This window comes from Anomalospiza imberbis, chromosome 3, assembly GCF_031753505.1.
Source record: "Anomalospiza imberbis isolate Cuckoo-Finch-1a 21T00152 chromosome 3, ASM3175350v1, whole genome shotgun sequence".
In the NCBI taxonomy this organism is placed as follows: domain Eukaryota; kingdom Metazoa; phylum Chordata; class Aves; order Passeriformes; family Viduidae; genus Anomalospiza; species Anomalospiza imberbis.
This window is the reverse complement of record NC_089683.1, coordinates 58,378,959-58,396,961: the sequence shown is the minus strand read 5'-3', so window position 1 is coordinate 58,396,961 and position 18,003 is coordinate 58,378,959. Positions and strand designations below refer to the sequence as shown.

At 41.8% G+C, this 18,003-nt stretch overlaps 1 protein-coding gene and 1 long non-coding RNA gene across 3 annotated transcripts in view; one reads left to right on the top strand and one right to left on the bottom strand.

Annotated features, from left to right (window-relative positions):
* Positions 1–402: 402 nt before the first annotated feature.
* Positions 403–1,257, top strand: LOC137469919 (uncharacterized). The gene is made up of 2 exons (XR_010996788.1): positions 403–625; positions 1,089–1,257. It is a non-coding gene; the product is annotated as an uncharacterized lncRNA (long non-coding RNA).
* An 8,294-nt stretch (positions 1,258–9,551) lies between these two features.
* The window catches only part of MTHFD1L (methylenetetrahydrofolate dehydrogenase (NADP+ dependent) 1 like), a 138,328-nt gene continuing 129,876 nt past the window's right edge, over positions 9,552–18,003 (bottom strand). The window contains exons 23-25 of one of the 2 annotated variants that reach the window (XR_010997271.1): positions 15,096–15,204; positions 13,211–13,294; positions 9,552–11,446 (exon numbers count right to left, since the gene is read on the bottom strand). Coding sequence is in view for 1 of the 2 variants with exons in the window: in XM_068184593.1 (XP_068040694.1) it covers positions 15,115–15,204 (90 nt within the window). In the remaining variant the exon portion in view is untranslated. The remainder of the gene's footprint in view (positions 11,447–13,210; positions 13,295–15,095; positions 15,205–18,003) is intronic. The other variant, XM_068184593.1, reaches the window with a different exon arrangement.

Sequence of the window (18,003 nt, the reverse complement as noted above, 5' to 3'; positions counted from 1 at the left end):
TACCTTGCTTTGTTTGCAGCTCGTATACAGCAACATTTTTCTGTAGTAGCAGCAGTAGTAGCAGTAATGAAGATCTCGGATGGTTTAAGTGAAAGACACAAATATGCACTGAAGAGCTGCCAGCGTTTGCACATCCACAGGTGCAGAGGCTATCTGGCCTCTCTTTAAAAAACAGCTTCTGAGCCTTTCACCAGAGGCAGCCAAGGCATTTCTCCCCACTGCAGCTCTCGAACTGTTGGGCAGCATTTACCCAGAGCTCTAAGAAGCTGTTGCGTTATGCCCTAACAGTGTCCATGTATTGAACACAGGTAATAGATTGCTAATTACACACATTCCCATGATTAAAACGCTCAGGCTGAAATGCTGCTTCTAAATTATTCTCTTACACAACAGAAGCACTTTCCTGTTGCATGAGACCAAAGTGCTCCCTCCCCAGAAAGAGGGATCCATGGGTCCTGCAGGGGTATGTGTCCCTGGAGCTGCCCAGTTCCTCCAGGGGCACGGGGAATGCACAAAGCATGGCTGGGGCATTGCAGAGGCCAGCAAGCAATAACACCAGCTCTGCTTTCCCAGGCACCACAGAGCAGATAAACAAGGATGGATCTTCTCTTACGTGCCAAGAAAAGTAATGTAATTATTAATCTCATTTCCTCAGCGAGAACAAGGGGTGATTGATTTGGTATTTTACTTCTACAACACATTCAGTGTGTGAATTATCCCTTTTATTTTACACCTTTCCTGTTGCAGCTGCCTTGCACCACTGAAATACTGTAGAAGTCTCATCCTGGCCGCAAAGAGAAGTGACCAGGAGTGAAAGTCTGGGTCTGATGATCAGGTCCCATAGAGTTAAGCATGGCCCAGCAGCCCATGCTCCTGGGAGAAGAAGAAACCATAGGGACACAGGGAGGTCCTCTTGCTGGGCCATGTGACAGGGACCAGCCCTGGAGATAGTACAAGGATGCAGGTCTGGGAAGGTGAGAGCCAAATCTTGGTGTCTGGGCTTTGGCAGGCTCCCAACAGGACAGTGGTGGGGAAAATAGTAATTTGAAAAATGATGCCAAGATTTTTTTTTTTTTTAATTGTTCCAGGAAACCATAGTTTCTTAGTGTTTGTCCAAGGACTTGCAAGAGAAGTCCTGAATTTGTCCTGACAGTATGGGCAATGAATAGCTGGAAACTGAGCCTCTTGCCGTGCATTGTTGAAACTTTGATGGAGAACTTTCCTTGCTAAAATAAAGTTGATGCGATCTGAGTATCAGAGCACTATTGAGGTCCTGAGCTTATTTTCTCCTCTGTTGATGCGATCTGAGTATCAGAGCAGCATTGAGGTCCTGAGCTTATTTTCTCCTCTGTTGATGCGATCTGAGTATCAGAGCAGCATTGAGGTCCTGAGCTTATTTTCTCCTCTAAACTCATTTTTTTGCTGACTGTCAGTCTATACAGATTAAAAAATAACAAGTGAAGTCAGTTTGCCATGTTTTGAGGATTTTCTATTGATAAGATGCAATAAAGAGCACTGGGTTTATCCCCTGTTCATAGACCTATTTTCAGGGCTGAGCAGGGCCTTCACATGTGAGATTGTAGCAATTTAGGATTTTATGAACATTATATTGCTTTGCAACAGATTGACAAACTTAATGCAATATGACTTTTGATTCTAAAATACAGTAACTGAATTGCAACCAGAATGATGAGTTAGTTAAAATATTACATGTAATGAAAGCATAGCCAGGCAAGAAGTGAAACTGGAAAGTTTGTTCCTCATTAATTTCTATATCACCATGGAAATGATCTTATCTCTCTCCTGTGTGCATTTCACTTAATCTCTCACTGTCTCTCTGCTTTCATGAAATCTATAGTCATTTACTTGTCTGTCAATTTACTGCTTAGGGACTGATATAGTATTAAGGGATGGACAAACATGCAAAAATAGCACGATCACATAAAATCAATTTCCTTGAGAAATAATAAAAATAAGGCTAAGAAGCTCCCTTCACTACTTAGCAGGCCTTGGGATAATTTAATATATGCAAATGTATACAAAGTGCTATGGAGGATATAAATTTTACTGAACATTAATTGGAAGTGATTGATGGGATCACACAGAGTTATGAGTGGGCAGGCCATTTCCAGTTTGCATTTATGTGTGTGAAATGTATGTGTGCACACAGATGCACACAGCCCTGGCAGGGATTACCAGTGCTGAAAGCAATCACATGCTGCAGCTGACAAGTCAAAGATCAAGTAGAAGTTTTTTTTGTAAAAGGGGGGAAATCCTGCTTTGAATAACCAATGACTTGACCTCTGTCAGCTGTTCCTCTAGTTGGTAGCAATTATCCAAAGGAGATTAAATTATCAGTCTCAAGGCAAGGTACTTTGCATTTTGAATAAGACCAGGGATTAAACACAGATACTTTCTGAATGCCAAGGGAGTTTCCAGCAGGATAACGATTTCAGAGGAAAAGCACACTACTGTGAGTAAATTGCAGTTTTCTTCCCCCTTCCTTGCTCCTTTTCCTTAGATTGAGAGCCCTGAGGAAATCTTGCTATGGGCTGTCAACAGCACTGCTGGTTTATCCAGCAGGCTGCAAGTGGGACAGAGATGACAGCACTCGCTGTACTTGTAAACCAGGCAGGTGGTGTGTGAGTCCTGCTGGGGGTTCACAAACACCTGTGTGCCAGGTCACAGTATTTTGTGGTTGGATGCTGATTTCTAAGGCCTGACACCCATTCCTGAATACCATCCAGAGTCCCAGGTACCATCCACCTCCTCAGGAGCACCAGGCATTTCCCCGGAGACACAGAGGACAGCCTGCCCAGGCTGGGTTGAGGGACAATTTGCCTCAGGGGTACATGTGGTGCTGTGACTCATGGCACCATGGTACCAGCCAGTGCCAGGACAGCTGGCACAGCAGGCAGAGCTGGCTGCATGGCAGGATTCAGCCACACCAGCTATTCCCACCACCCTCCCTAGTAATGTAGTGGTTCCTGCAGCACTGTCCCACCTGCTCCAGGGCAAGACTGCCTGCATGGGTTAAGGCACCCAGAGCTGGTGGTTTAAACCCATGCAGCTGCTTTCATAGAAGGGGGCTGTGGAGGGGCTGCAGCTTTGCTGCCTCTGCTGGGGCAAGGGTAGCTCTGGCCATTGATCCAAACACCTGAGTCCATCAAGCACTACAAGATCAAAGCTCCCAGGTAAGGACCTGGTGCAGATAGGTGTTGGGGCATACATCACAGCTGAGACAGCCACAGCACACAGAGTATCATCATACAAGCTCAGAAGGCTTCAACCCATACAAAGCAACAACACACCACTTCAAAAGGCTTCAAGCATCTGCTCCTCCTGTCCTTCAGGCCAACCTTTTATACCCCTCACCTTACATGCATTGCACCTTTGTGTCCCTTTTGTGGTTGCTCAGTGCACCTGGGCACTCCCTGTCTCATTACCTTCAATGCTGGTCACCTGTCCTGCACGGCTGCAGCCCACTGGGGATGAGGCTCAGCTGCAGCCCCACTCCCAATTACCACAAACTGTGTGCCTACAGGTAGGCAGCACCTGTACCTGCCAGACCTCGTTGTTACAGAGAAAATTAAAACACTTGTGGGCTGGGGGGAAGGAGTAAGAGTTGTTTCCTTTGGGTGTTCAGGCTTCTTCTTGTTTTCTCTCTCAAGTGCTTTGAAATAAGAGATTAGGCCAGTGCTCTGAAAGTCTGCAGGATGTGACTTGGGCTATGACAACTCATCCAGGAGAATGAGCAGGTTAGTGGTCTTAATGTGGCTCCTTTGAGGGGTTGTAGGGGAATAGCTGTGCCATACTTCCAGAGTCCAGGGTTCTGGCTGCCCTACCTTTACAGCAAGCCTTTGGTTTTTCAGCACATTGCATGAATGAGGAAGTCCTTCAATTTACAGCTGCTAAGCAGCCCTACAGCATGTGAGCTAGTCCCTAAATCTGTACATGAAAACACAAATTTACTTAAAAGAAATTTTGTTTAGTAATAAATATAATGTGGAGCATGTGGTGAGACCTGGTGAGCTCCAGAGGTCCTTTCCATCCTGAGTGGTTCTGTGTGGATAGGGCCAGCATCTGTACCAGATCTAAGTGAATGTTTAAATTCTAAAATATTTTTATTAGAAAAAATATAGAGTTATAAGCTTCCGACTCTATAATGGACTCCTCACCTCTACTGAAAATATTTTTTTTTAAATCTATTTGCCTGCTGGACACTGCCATTTAAATAAATCATGTAGAACAGAGTAGGATTTGTCCTGCTTGTAGGGTGGGGTGCTGTGGGGTGCTCTGACTAGGCTTTGGGCTTGGTGGCATTATGGCACATGTCTGCAGTGAGTCCAACTGATCCAGTGCTGATTGTGTCTGCACCGTCCCCAGACACTGGTTTCAAGATTTAGGCAAGGTTTTCTTCTATCCTGCTGCTGTAAACATTTCTGTAGCTGTTCAGGCTCAAGTCAAGCTGGTTGAGGCAATGTTAAATTCTAGGTCAAAAGGTGAAATGCTGCTAAATTTAAGGTTCAAGTTTATGTAGATGAGTAAATGGTTACTTGGACTGTTTCCATTTCAGTTGCACTAAGTAAGGTATGGCTCTCCCAGCATGTCTCCCTGCCACAGCTGGGTATCACAGCCACTTCACTTCGGGAGTTATGAAAAAGGTTCTCTCCAAACATGTTTTCCCAAGTATGCAAGCCTAATTGCTCCTGTGCATCCAGGCTTGTCTCTCTAAATGTTTGGATTTGGCTCTGTAGGTTCACTTCATCATCCCTTATACAGGATTAAACAGTGTATTTTCCTGTCAGTTTGTTCCTACCACTTGTCTTCAAACAGTGGAAAAACCTGAGCATTAGAGATGCATGGGATAAGAATCCATTTGCAGATACACAAATATATTTGATGGGATCCTCTCACTGGGAGAGAGTGAGGTTTTGGGACTTTTTTTTTTCAGAGCTTAATGGGATAAAACGGGAATACCAGTAGAAAAGCAGTGTTTTAAGGAATTGTTTTTGCACTCAAGTACTCCTTCCCTAAGTATGATGTTGGATGAGGATGCTGCTGGTCCTTTCTGAAGAGTTAGAAAAATAAACCATCTGTCTTTTAAACAGCTCATGAAACTCTTCGTTTGATAATTGCAGGTTGTCTGCACAGCTCGCAGACGTGTTTAAATCATACTGGGTATAACTCTTCCATTTCTGCCTCCAGGCTGGTGTGTGGTTTGTTTGTTGCTGAGTAACTGCAGTTGTGGGATAGAGATGTCCAAATTTAGCCAAGGTGAGGTTATCTGTTGCAGTAACCTGCCACAGAGGAGGCACATATGAGGAGGACTCAGTAAATAGAGGAATCTGAGCCTGGAGCCTCCCTCCTCTCTGGGCTCTACCCCTCTGATCCCCTGCACCCCTCTGATCCCCTGCAGTTTCTATAGGTGATGCCAGGCACAAGCTCAGTGCAAGATCTTCTTCCTGTCTCTGGGGATCTGGTAATCCATCCTGTGAGGAAGAATTAATGAAAACAGCTTACAACACCTTGCTATGAATTGGCTCTTGGTCATTTCCAGAAGCGTTAACTTTCCAAGTATATTATCTCAGAAGCTATTTTAGACTTCTTTTTTTTTTTAACTGATAACATTTTTCACTTGCTGGTCACTCTCTTTATCTACTATTTCCTAGTTACACTTCAATACATCGTGCTGATTTAGTGTATTTCTTTAATATTAAATTAGTTGTAAAAGTTCCCCTTTCAGCAGCAATTTGCAGTTAAATGTACTTTTGCTTTATATATAGCCTTCTTCAGAACTGTTGGTGCTAAGTTATATACTGCTCCATTTATAGGATTTTTTTAATACGAGATTTAGTGAAATTGCTTCTCAGACTCACCTTGATTTACAACTGCTTTCATACAAATCTGTCCCAAAAGAGTGAACTTGATTTCTATGGTTTATTCCTTCATTTACCATCTTCACAGTTTTTCTTCTTTTATTATTTTTCATTTCCCTCATACTGTTGAGAGTTGAATGACTTGAATACTTGGTTATTACCAACAGGACTGAGGTTTAAGGTCTACCTGACTTTCAGTAGTTCAAGAAGCAGAATTAGATACAGGTTTCATCCTGGATGAACAAGCTTTTGCCAGGTGTTAACGTCTGACACTGAGTGACAACAGTTGAACCTGCTAAATATAGGGGAAAAATCAGCCTCTGTATGGCACTGATGTGCAGGTCCTGATTCATTAAACTGCCACCTCAAGCTAATGTCATAAAGAGCAGATGGGAATTAGATGTTGGTTTTGTTGCTTTCCTCAGAAACCTCCCTCAGGGAGAGTTCACTTACCTTAAACACTCAAAAAAACCCAACAGGTAGGCAAATAGAACTTTTTCTGACTGCAGTGGAGACAGCAAGGTGACTGAGATGAGCTGGAGCCAAGTGGGAATAGGTGTTGCACCCAAGCACAGAACCAGTGGATAAAGGGACTTTGTGTCCTTGCAGAGATTCTGTCTGACTGAAATCTGTGTAGGGGCTGGCCTGCTGTCCTAAGTCAGACATTCTCCTCTCTGTTTTCCCCTTCAGCCTTTCCTAAAAAAAGAAAATGGAAGGAAATATCCTGGAGTTCATATAGTGGTGCAGCTACATGTCATGTACATAATACATGTTTTGTACAAATACAGCCATAATTGTATTTTTCTGGAGAATAAATACAAGCTCTGTGTGTGATAAGAACATGCAGGGGCTGCATTACATGGGCAACTAACAGGCTATATCCTGAAAAGCTGAAACTCTTTGGCATTAAGAATGTAACTTTGACCAGATGTTGACGGTAATTGAGTTGAAAGAGCATGATGGAAATTGCCCAGTGGGAAACAATTTAGCTTTTAAAATGTCATAACTTAAAGCTTGATTTAGTGTATTGCATAGAAGTGGGCATGACTTGTATTTGATACATCCTCTTTTTTATTAGTACTCTGCAAAGTGAAGTTCTTAAGGTGCCTGTGGCATGTGTGTGGGGTGTATTCCAGCTCTGGGCTTCCTCAGTGCTAATTTTTTCTGCTAACATCTCAGCTCATAGGAGCATAGAACAGTTTACCTTGGAAGGAACCTGGAGATCACCCAGTGCAGGGTTGATTTTAAAAGGTTCATCAGGGTCTTGCCCAGTTGAGCCAATGCTGGTATGTGGCAGTTTAGCTCCTCCCAATCATTACTCAAAAGGTTTAAGTTAAAAATTTTACTGGGGAAGCAAATACTTAAGATTTTACACAAAAGCTGCATACACAAATTGATTCTTGCTCATGCTTGTGTGTGTGTAATACATTACACTCAACCACATGGAGTAGGGAACTATTATTATGATCACACTTGTGAAAATATTTGAATTTAGCTTACTTTATGTAAACTCTCTGGCCTTAACTCCACAGTGAATGGTAACATATATAGCATAGCAGTCTTGTTCTCAGGACAAATGCTTGAAGGAGCTTTCAGTGTTTCAATTCCAACCCTCTCAAGCAGGGGGTCATATCTTGGCCTTAAAATTTTTCTCTATAATATTTCGTCCAAAGAAAATTGTATGAAAACCTGCACGTTTAAAGGGGTAACACCCTCCCTCATCACCCTAGTAATTCAGTGCAGCGGAGAGTTTGCACGTGCCTCCCACACTCAACCCTGGCTGACTGGGTGGCTGTCAGTAGGGCAGACCCATGGGCCACCAAGAACAAACCCAGTGCTTGAGACCTGTTCCATATGGGTAAGGTCCTGGCTGAAACATTGCAGAGAAGCTGAGAAGCTGTTTGGAAATGAGCCAATGAGAAGCATGTTAAAATCTTAGTGCTAATGCAAACCACATGGCTGGGACTTCATTTAGCTATTTTGAAAACAGGAGTACTGTCAACTGTGTGCCTGCAATGCTCAATACCTTCCCCATTTTATTAATTCGTGCTTCCAGGATGTTTCCTGCTCTGTAATGGCCTAATGATTTAGCACCCATAATTCCTGAAGCTTTTGCATCACTTGTGCTTGAATCCCGCCTTGAGAAGCCCACAGATAATATTCCTGTACCCGACACTGCTCCACACAAATCCATCTGACAACTGAGAAGTGAAAAGTGTCCAAATGACCCTTGCATCTGACCCAGCCCTTCACGTCAAGGACCAAAGGCAACAGCAAGATTATTTTGGGACCAGGACAGGATGTTAGCCTCATATTCCTTCCCCAAGCACAAACCAACTTCAAAAGGACAGTACTGATGGAGAAGAACCCATGGACAACCCTCTAGTGCATGGCCCTTTGTGGTAACAGCCAGGCACCAAACACTTTCCTGGGTTCTGGGAAGCTAGGTAAGAGTCCCATGTTTTGCTCACATCTGGCACTTCACCACACCATGGCTGAGCTCCTCTCCTTCCTTGGCATAGCTGTGTTTAGCTGGAGACATGGGCAAGACAAGACTAAGTGGCTTATGAGGAATTTAAACAAAAAAACAAAGGAAAGTCACTATTTAAGTAGACAAGATCATAGAGAGAACAATATTAAATAATGGATGTATTTATTAATGAATTCAGACAGGCACCACTTGTGCAAACCAAACGCTAGCACACAGACTTTATTTTCATGTTCATAGCAACTGAAATTCTGGAAGCTTGAATTTCAAACTACAAATGAAGAGACCTGTTGCATGTATTCTGAAGTATTTCAATGTCATTGCAGAATTAGTTCAGCAGTAGCAATAACAAAGTATTCAGTCACTACAGAAAGCAGATCTTCTGATAATAAACAACCGCATGGTGCTAAACACACTTCAGCAAACACAGGGATAAGCTTGGCAACCTGCCTTATAAAGCTCTGGTTCTGCCATGTGACAATGTTGCTCAGAGTAGATGCAAATAAAAAAGGAGTCCCACAGTCACATCCATGCAACAAGTGACACACCTACCAATAAGACTGATCTTAAAAAGTTTTCATGTTAAACTCTTCTGGAGGAAGGCCTCAGAATCAGGGGGGCCCCAGGGAACATACTGTGTCAGTTTCTGCAGCTCAGCTGGTGGCCAGTAGCTCAATCCCTTTGGATTAAAGGACCAAAAATGCAATAGCTTGAGAGATTTTGGAGCTAGTTAACTAGATGGGATGGGGGAAAAGCTACCACAAAACTGGCCATTTCAGCTTTCCTTGAGTTATTGAAGCTATCTAAACAATATAACAAATCCTGTGCACATGACAGTAGAAAAATTACAGGATGTTTGCCAACTCTCAACTAAATGAGCTGGAATGGTGTTTTAGGGAGAAACTGCTGGGTCAGATAAATGGCCCCAGCATGTGTGGCTTGAAGGGATAAGATGGAGACAACACTATAGAAAGTATCAAACAGCAGCTTGAGATGACTTATAAAACTTGTTGCTCAAACATCCACATCCATACAGAAGCTTCACAAGCAATCACAGTGCCACGTTTAGTTTCCCACACTGCATGGGGACAATTCCAGTGCACCTGCAGGGGAACCACAGTGACTCCTAGAAAGGCACGATTATGTATTTTCTGAATTTCTCTGGACAAAATGGAGGGAAAACCTTGTTTATTTTTCTTGTAAAGAAGCTACTAGGAAATCTGTGTCTTGAAACCACACTTATTTTCTTCCAAAACTCTTTGGCTATTTCTTAGCTAGATAGATGAGTGTGTGCAAGACTTATTTACAACACTGTTGTGTGTATGAGTAGGATTGAGTTGCATTTTGTGGCAAAATTTAATAGAAAATATAAGAAATCTGTCTTCCCAGCAGCTCTGAGAGCTTGAACCTGACTTTCTACTTATCATGTTTGTCATGCCCCAGTGTAATTAAAGCATCCACAGTCTAGGCTATTATGAGCTCTATCGTCTAGTAAGGATAAAATATTAAATTGCTCTAGTTTTTACACTTCACATCAATCCCGGTAGTGCTGGAGGACCACGCTATGAATAGCACTGAAATGCAGTCAGCAGACATTTCCGTGCTACTCCAGGGAAGGCACAGACAATTAATTGTCCCCAGTTTGCTCTACTGTCCATAATTATAGTTTTGAGTTTATAAATAACGAAGCATGATTTTAAGAACCAAAACAAGCCCCTCAATTACTACAGAGTTCCTGAGATAATTAAGTCTCCAAATGTGGCTCTGTAGAAGGGAACCAAGGCTACACTGCAAAAGCCCATAATATGCAGATGTGCGTAAGCAGAGCAAAGCGACAGGATGGAGAACGTCATCAGGAAAATAAACTCTCTCATCATTATTTCACCGCTTTTTACCTAAAAAAACAATGGCCTATTGTCTCGATTCACCCTATTGTTCTGTCACATTTTTTGTTATTGAAGGAACCAACAGTCAGTCAGCGAGAGTTTCCTGAGGAGTAGCAGTTTGGAAAGTTCAATGCAGTATCCTGTGTTTTGCTACAGGTTTTAGGAAAAACCAGGAAAGCAAAGTTACTGAGACAAAGCACACAGTTTGTAATTCAACTTGTTTGAATACCCCTTCAAATGAAAATACACTCCAATTTTACAAGTGTGGTCATTAAAACCTGCAAAATGAAGCAGAAAAAAGCTGTGCCCCATCTGCATCCCGCTTGATGGACATTCCTCTGTTGTTACTGGGCCGTTGTGTACTGCCAGGGAAGAACTCTAGGTCGGGAGCCAGCACAGCAGGAGGCTTCATTAGCCATGAACAGGAGCAAAACAGTGCTTCAGAAGGAGCAGTGCCCTGTCTGAGCAACCAGCTTCACCACAACAAGCACATAATCAGCTGGACAGCCTGTAACACACGCTTTGGATAAAGACAGACCTATGGATACAAGACAGCCATGGCTTAAGTGTTTCAAAAGATCTTTGCCCAACAAGGAAACAAATTATACATTAAAAACTTTTTACCAAATACATGCTCTGTTCTTTCTCTGTTTAATATCTTCCTTGCTTGAAGCTTGGCTGTTGCCCAAACGCATCCAGAGCAACGCTTGATGATAACTCAAAAATGTGCAGTTAATCTGTGTGTAGTTTCAGCTCTTGAATGCCAGGAGCAAAAGTGTACTTTTCAGAGAGAAATAGGCTTGGTCACACAGCATAATCATGTTTATGCAAGTTTTTAGTAGATAGCCAAGATAAAGGAAATACTTCTGTACACTCCTCTGAGAAAAGACAAAAACTCTGAGTTGAAAAACTGCTCTTTTTCAATGTCATTTTATCCACACAAACAAGCGTAAGCTCCAGTAGAGAGCTTCCTGCATTAGAGAGAGTAAAACTTTAGCTTGCTATGTTTTTTTTTTTTTTTTAACCTTACATCTATATTTCATCATAAAAACTAGTTTGAAGAAAGAGTAAACTTTTGCTCTTTGGTCTATCTTGACATTGCTCCAGAGACACATAACAGGAATATTTCAGATTCATTTTTTGTGTCCCACTTGCAGGAAACAGGAAAGTTGGAGTTCTTAATTTTCAGGCTTCTGAAATGACAAAGATAAGAAATTTATACATTGAAACAAGATATCTTTGCTTTCTTTAAAGAAAAAAAAGGCGTCACATTCTAAAATGAGTGCTTCAGTGAAATGGCATATTTTTGCCTTAACCATAATAAAAAAAAATGTATAGTTATGCCATATGCATCTCCTATTTATTATCTGTGCAGCCCTACTAGGTGAGAAACAAAAATCTGTACTTGTACTTCAGCATGATACAGACTTCAGACTGCACATTACTGTAGTAATTGTTGCTGACTGAAAGCTCATACTGTGGAATGAGACTAAAAGTTTTTTTTTTTTTTTGTTGTTCATAGGCTCAGTTTTGTGGGTGTAAGGGAAAGGTCTTAAAACACTTTCTATTCATATTTGAATAAATGAAGATGAAAACATCTAACAAATAGTTTGCAATTTTAGAACACCAGTTTTGGTCTCCTGCTCTTATGGACTTCTTTATGGCCATGAGGATGGTCACAGGCAGAGGTCTGGAATTCCTCTCAAGTTCAGAAAAGCTCTGAGGGCAGCAAAGTATCCCTGATGTGTATCAAAATAATTCTGATGCTCTGCCAGTTTTGAAGAGTGTGAGAACACATCAGACACTGTGGATAGAGGCAGCCTTACGAAGTCACAACCAAGTGAGGAGAACAATTTCCCCCTGCAGCCATCAACCCAGATACTCAAAGCGTGCACAGTATGAGCAGACACCCACTGCCACTGATTAAATTACAGGGATCCTTAGAGCTCACAAGAATCCTTAACAGACTTTACTTGTGCAAGTCTAGTTTGGGACTTCCCCTCACTGAGCAAGTATTACTTTTTTTTTTTTTTTTCTTTCAATTTCTTCCTATTGGCAGACTTGTCTCCAGGTAAGACTTACTCTGGTGGTCTCTACAGAGAGCTCCTAAGGAAACAATTGCAACTTTCTTAGTGTATGAGCTGGGCAGTATAATTTAAATAGGACAGTGGCCAGTGACGAAGGACTAGCCAGATTCCTTTGGGTTCATTTCTGTGTATTAATGTTTCATTCTTTTCTTAGATCATGTTGCTCCTACAGAGACTGCAATATTGTGTACCCATGTATTGGCTGTTTGTCAACAGAGAAAAACAGAGTTGACTTTTATGATAAGGTTTTTGCTTCTATGACTTTTTAGAGCACGTTCAAATGACTGGTGTGAAGTGATAGAAAAAAATCAGAGTGGAAAATGACACCCAGTGTTTTAGCTCAGCCAGAGCCCCACACAGCATCCTGAGAAGCAGGAACTTCTGCCTGTATCTCTTACACAGATCTGAGAAGATATGCATTGCAGAGGAGGATATTAACTGCACGCTAAAACAACCGTTCTCAGCTCTACAGGCATATTTACAATGAAATATCTGCAGCTCTTCTACAAATTTCTAAATAGTTTTCAGTTAAAATGTCTTAAAAGATCTGAATCAGCCCTAATGAGCTGGCAAAACACCATATTATTAGTAATATTACATCATACTAAAATGCTGAAGAATTCAAATTAAATGAAAAAAAATCCCTTGATCTGCCATCACATAAATAAAGACCTCAAAGTCTAGTATCACCTACAGTGTGGGTTCACTTCAGTGTGTGTGTGAAAACAAAGGATACTACTAAACTTCTCCACAGAAAGTTGGGAGTAAGGACTACATGGGAATATTATTTCTCTCTTCTTCCAAAATTAGCAATGTACAAATCTAGCACATGAACCAGATGAATTTTAGAGCTAATGAACACTTGACTACCTTGTGTGGTGCTCACTGGGTATTACCATACTCTCAAGGAATTTATTTAGATTGTTAAAGGTAGTAACACAGGTGAGCATGTGCCTATATTGGTGAAATATATATATAATCAAGCTGTTTTTTTCTTTAAAAGGCTTAAACTTAATGAATCATTCATCTGTCAGATGCTAACAATACCTCCACAATGAATTGAAGATAATTTATTAACAGTTGGCTATATATGTTATTTCCTACCTATTATGTTTTTGTGACTTCATTGGCATTTCTTTTTACATCTGACAAAACACCATCACTGACTAAAAGCCAAGTTTAGCATTTTCATTTCATGCACAGCTTCCAATGAAAGGCCTTCACAGTTGGAATGGAGTATTTTGTCTGCTTAATTACTGTTGTTCTTCCAAACTCATCAGTCCCTGGTTTGGATGGATTTGTGTAAGACTAGGCAGTAAACACCCAATTAAGCAGGCTATGTGAATCTGCATATAGATTTTACATTAGGATTCTACAATCATTCCAAATGATTCAGAAGCAATTACATGGCTGACACATGATGAATCAATATGTATGCATGAAGCTGCCAGACATATTATGTGTATCAGTAACAAAAATGGGATATATGCCAAGGAGTGGTATGTGCAACGCTACCCAACCACAGGATAGTCAGGGATTGTTTGCATACAGGTAATACCTGTGCATGCAGGTTAACTTTCAAGGTAGGTGCTTTTTACTTGTCTTGACTGGCACGCACAGACTGGCAGAATCTGCTCTCACCAGATGTTACGTGAATATTGTGGCATTCATGTGAATGTGTGGGCAAGTGAACAGTTCACTTGGTCTGGTTGGGTTATGCAAACCTCTCCTTACCTCCAAACAATCCATCAAAACACAGAAATAGAAAATGAAAACCCTTTCTCTCAGTCCACAGTAAGAAAGGACTGCTAAAGCAGGGCTGAAGCACCTGGGCACATCCACCTCAAAGCTGTGGCTGATCTGTGGTCCCATCACAGTCCTATTAGCTCATAGTAGTAGTGTTGTTCTGTCTTAAAAAAGAAGAACCCTTTTGCTCTCCAGACCAATCTATTGGGGGAGAGAGCTAAGTGATGAAAGGAGAGAATCCCATGACAGGCACACATGGTTTGTTTCAGTCAGGGTTACATTCTCTCTTACTCCACTTATTATGTTAAAAGGTTAAAGTGGAGGAGCATGAAATATTTTCATAACATCTTGTATTTTTAAGTGAGGAACATGTGCTGCACAAAATTAAAGCAGGACACCAAGAAGATTAAGTACTTAGAGAAAGGGAGGAGGTGGTGAGGGGAACTGCAACCTTAGAGGAAAAGGGAGAGAATCCGGCATGAAAAACAGGCTAAGAGGACAGCTTCGTGTTCCTGAAATTCTTATTACCATTTGAGAGAGATGACAGCAGCTATGAAAACAAAACACAAAAAAAACAAAGCAGAGCTCATGAACAAACAGAGAAATATCTTCTGTGATATCTAGGTAATGACAGACACACACTGCCATGTGAGTGCAGTATCAAAGAGTATTTCTTTTGAGGTTAGTAAGATGACATGGTTTCTTCAGACTGCCTGTTTCCATAGGCAAGAGCGGTACAGTTGCAGAGCTGGCTCCTCCTGATGCCAAACTGACAGTGCCAGGAAATCCAAAAGGCACCATCAGCGGACAACAGCAAAGTGCCAGTCACCATTCAGCAAACGAGAAACCCATGTGATAAACGGCACATTATGAAATACACCCCCAAAGCGTCTGAAATCCTTAGTGAAACTAGAGCCTAGATAAACTCCTGACAACCTTTCTTACATACGTACTAGGCACAAACATCCTCCCTCAAGCTGGAACAAGAAAATAAAGGCTGTTGACTGACCTGAAATTGGATGTCACTCTCAAAACAATCCTTTAACTTGCTCTGTGATGGGGTCAAGGTCAATATCATAGAAGCACGGCCTTGTGGGCAGTCCTGGCATGGTGCTCATCTGTGGAAACAATTACATTCAGTTACACTCCTGCACCTGTAAGCAGATAATCAGTCTACCCTTGCATGTAAACCTTAGATTAAGAGAAAGGTTGGATTGTTCAACACAGGCTCGACCACAGATGTGATCTTTACCACGTTTTTGTTTCTGTTAAAAATGTCAAACTTGGTACTTTTTTGATGAATTTTTAAGTATGAGCTTCTAAAAGACAAGAAAGAGAAAACAAAAGCCAAAAAATACAGGCTAGCACAGCAACCTAAGAACAAATTCTGTAACAAAATGAACACCCTTTGGGACTTGCTTGTTTCCCAAAATATTTATCCATTTATATCTCCTGAAAAAAAAATCATACAGCAAAGGGCAAAGATGTAATTGTCTGATTTTACCTGGTGTTATGAATGTGTTAAACTCAGACCTTTTCCACAGAAAACCAGAACACAGAAGCAGAATTAATCACAACACTTACCTAATGTCAGGAGCAAATTGAAATAGTTCTACTAAACATGCAGGAATTACAGCTGAATCCTAATTTAGTAGTTAGAATTAACAGGTTGAGATACTAAGATAAAGCAACCCAATTATCTCAAACTATGCATAATTAAGATCCTGATCTAGCATAAGACACTCACATCTGCATACTTTTTAAACATGTCAATAGTTTCATGGAATTAAATTACACAGCTATAGCTGTGCTCAGGCTACTTATGCTATTTATTTGAAATTGGCATTTTTAGCAGCAATTAAAGGCACATGACTGACATTGAAAACTTGAAGTGCCCCACAACAATTTAAGCCCCTTTAAATCAGAGGTTCCCCTGTTTCCCAACTCCCTGCCTCAGGATTCCTCACTCCTCCCCTGCAAAGGAGATGTCTGGAGAGCAGGTTTGGCAGAGTAATGCTGGTTTTTGATCTGCTTTATTTTCTCCTGTTTCAGCCCCTTAAGCCAGGGTCTTCCCCATTCCCAGTGCCCCCACTGGTACAGTGTAAAGGCTGTGCCTGTGGGGCAGTTTTAACACAGGATGAGTTTGGATCAACTTGGGTCACTTTGGATTCACACCCTGAATATCTCAGTATATTTCCACTAATTCAAGGAACTCTAAAAACAGCATTTGGGCTTAATGCCTCCTTAAACCCTTTTGATATCTTAACCTCATTCATAAGTGGAGAAAGTGGAGAATGCCACTGCTATAACAAGCCCTATATTAATACCAAAATTGATGAAAGACCTTACAATCTCTCGAAACAAACCTGGATTCAACTTTGCTTGACTGTTTGTTGGCTGAGAGTCTTTAAGCATTAAAACTTATTTGCTAGATTTTGAGGAACAAACTTTTTGCCAGGGCAAGTCAGCAGAGTTAATGAAAACTGGTGGTTAACCTGACCACAGGAGGCAACCTTCAAACATGGCTGTGTAGGAAAAAAATTATACAGCCTTGAGTACCAGACACAGTCCAAACACAATAACCTACAGAAAGGGTCAGATTAGGGTGTGTCTTCATGAGTGAGCTGAAACAGCTTGCTGGAAGAGGGAAGTTTCACCCTGGGAACCCCTTGAATGATTCTGCCTTGGAGCTGGCTCTGGCACTTGTCTTACTGCAACCACCCTTGTTCAACACACTGAACTGATGTCAATACCTGTTTTTGTGGCCAGGGTTGGTTGGCTAATGACCTAGATCTGCTCACCACATGACCAGATCACCTCCAGGCCCCAGGCTGCGCCAGGGGAGCAGCCAGAGTACGCTGTGGCCAGCCATCACCTCCAGCTCTCCAGCAGAGAGCTCAAAGCCAGGCAACCTCCTCCCTCTATCCTCCCTAATTCCCCAAAAAGCACAGCTCAGCTACAGTGTTTGCTCTGGCCAAAGGCAAGCCCTAACAGGATAACTGGCCTGGAAAGAGGAAAAACTTATGACCACCATCCTAGCTGCTCCAGAGTGCCAGACTCACAGGCCCCCCACGCTCTGGGTCAGACTGTGTTTCACTCTGTTAACCCGACGTGCTGCATACTCACTGAGGGGCTCAGCATCTCCCTTATGCCTCAGCTTTGCTCCGAACACTCGCGTAATGACTCCATCATGGGAATACAAGCAAAATGTAAGACCTCCCCAGCACAGTCCCATTTGCTCCAGAGAGTAAATGCTGCTGCCATTGCAGAGGTTAATCCCATACTGAGGGGGGAAAGGCGCCTCGGGAGCTCAGTACCGGCGCGGCCATCATCTCACTTGAGATCTAGCTCAGAGGAAAAACAATGCAACAGGCTCTGCTAATGGCTCAGTACATTTCCTCTGTTTTTAAATATAGTTCTTCCTGATGTTTTGTTATTGTACGTAGTAGTAGGATTAAAAGACAAAACTGTCAGTTTGCATTGACCAAACCCTGCCTCTGACTGCATGACATCATTTATTGGCTGACTTTACCCTGGCATCTTAGCTAAGTACTAAAACACCTTGCTACTATTCTTTATCCATTGGCCACCGTAGTTGGACTACTACATCATTAGGGTTACTTAATTATTTTCTGTCTCAGATTCCTTCCAGTTTCTGAGTTAATGTTTGACAAGGAACTGCCTTAATGAATTTCATCTCACTGGGAGGGCAATGAACAAATCGCCAAAGAAAACTTTCTGGTTACTTTGTGCATGGCAGTTCAACATCTGAAAGCAAACTCCCAAATTCCAAGGTGTTTTTTTTTTTAATTTTTTTAACCATTACTAATTTAGAAGAGGGGGTTTTCTGTTGTTGTTTTTGTTTTAGTTTCTTTGTTTTTTGTTTTGGTTTTTTGGGGGGGTTCTTTTGTTTGCTT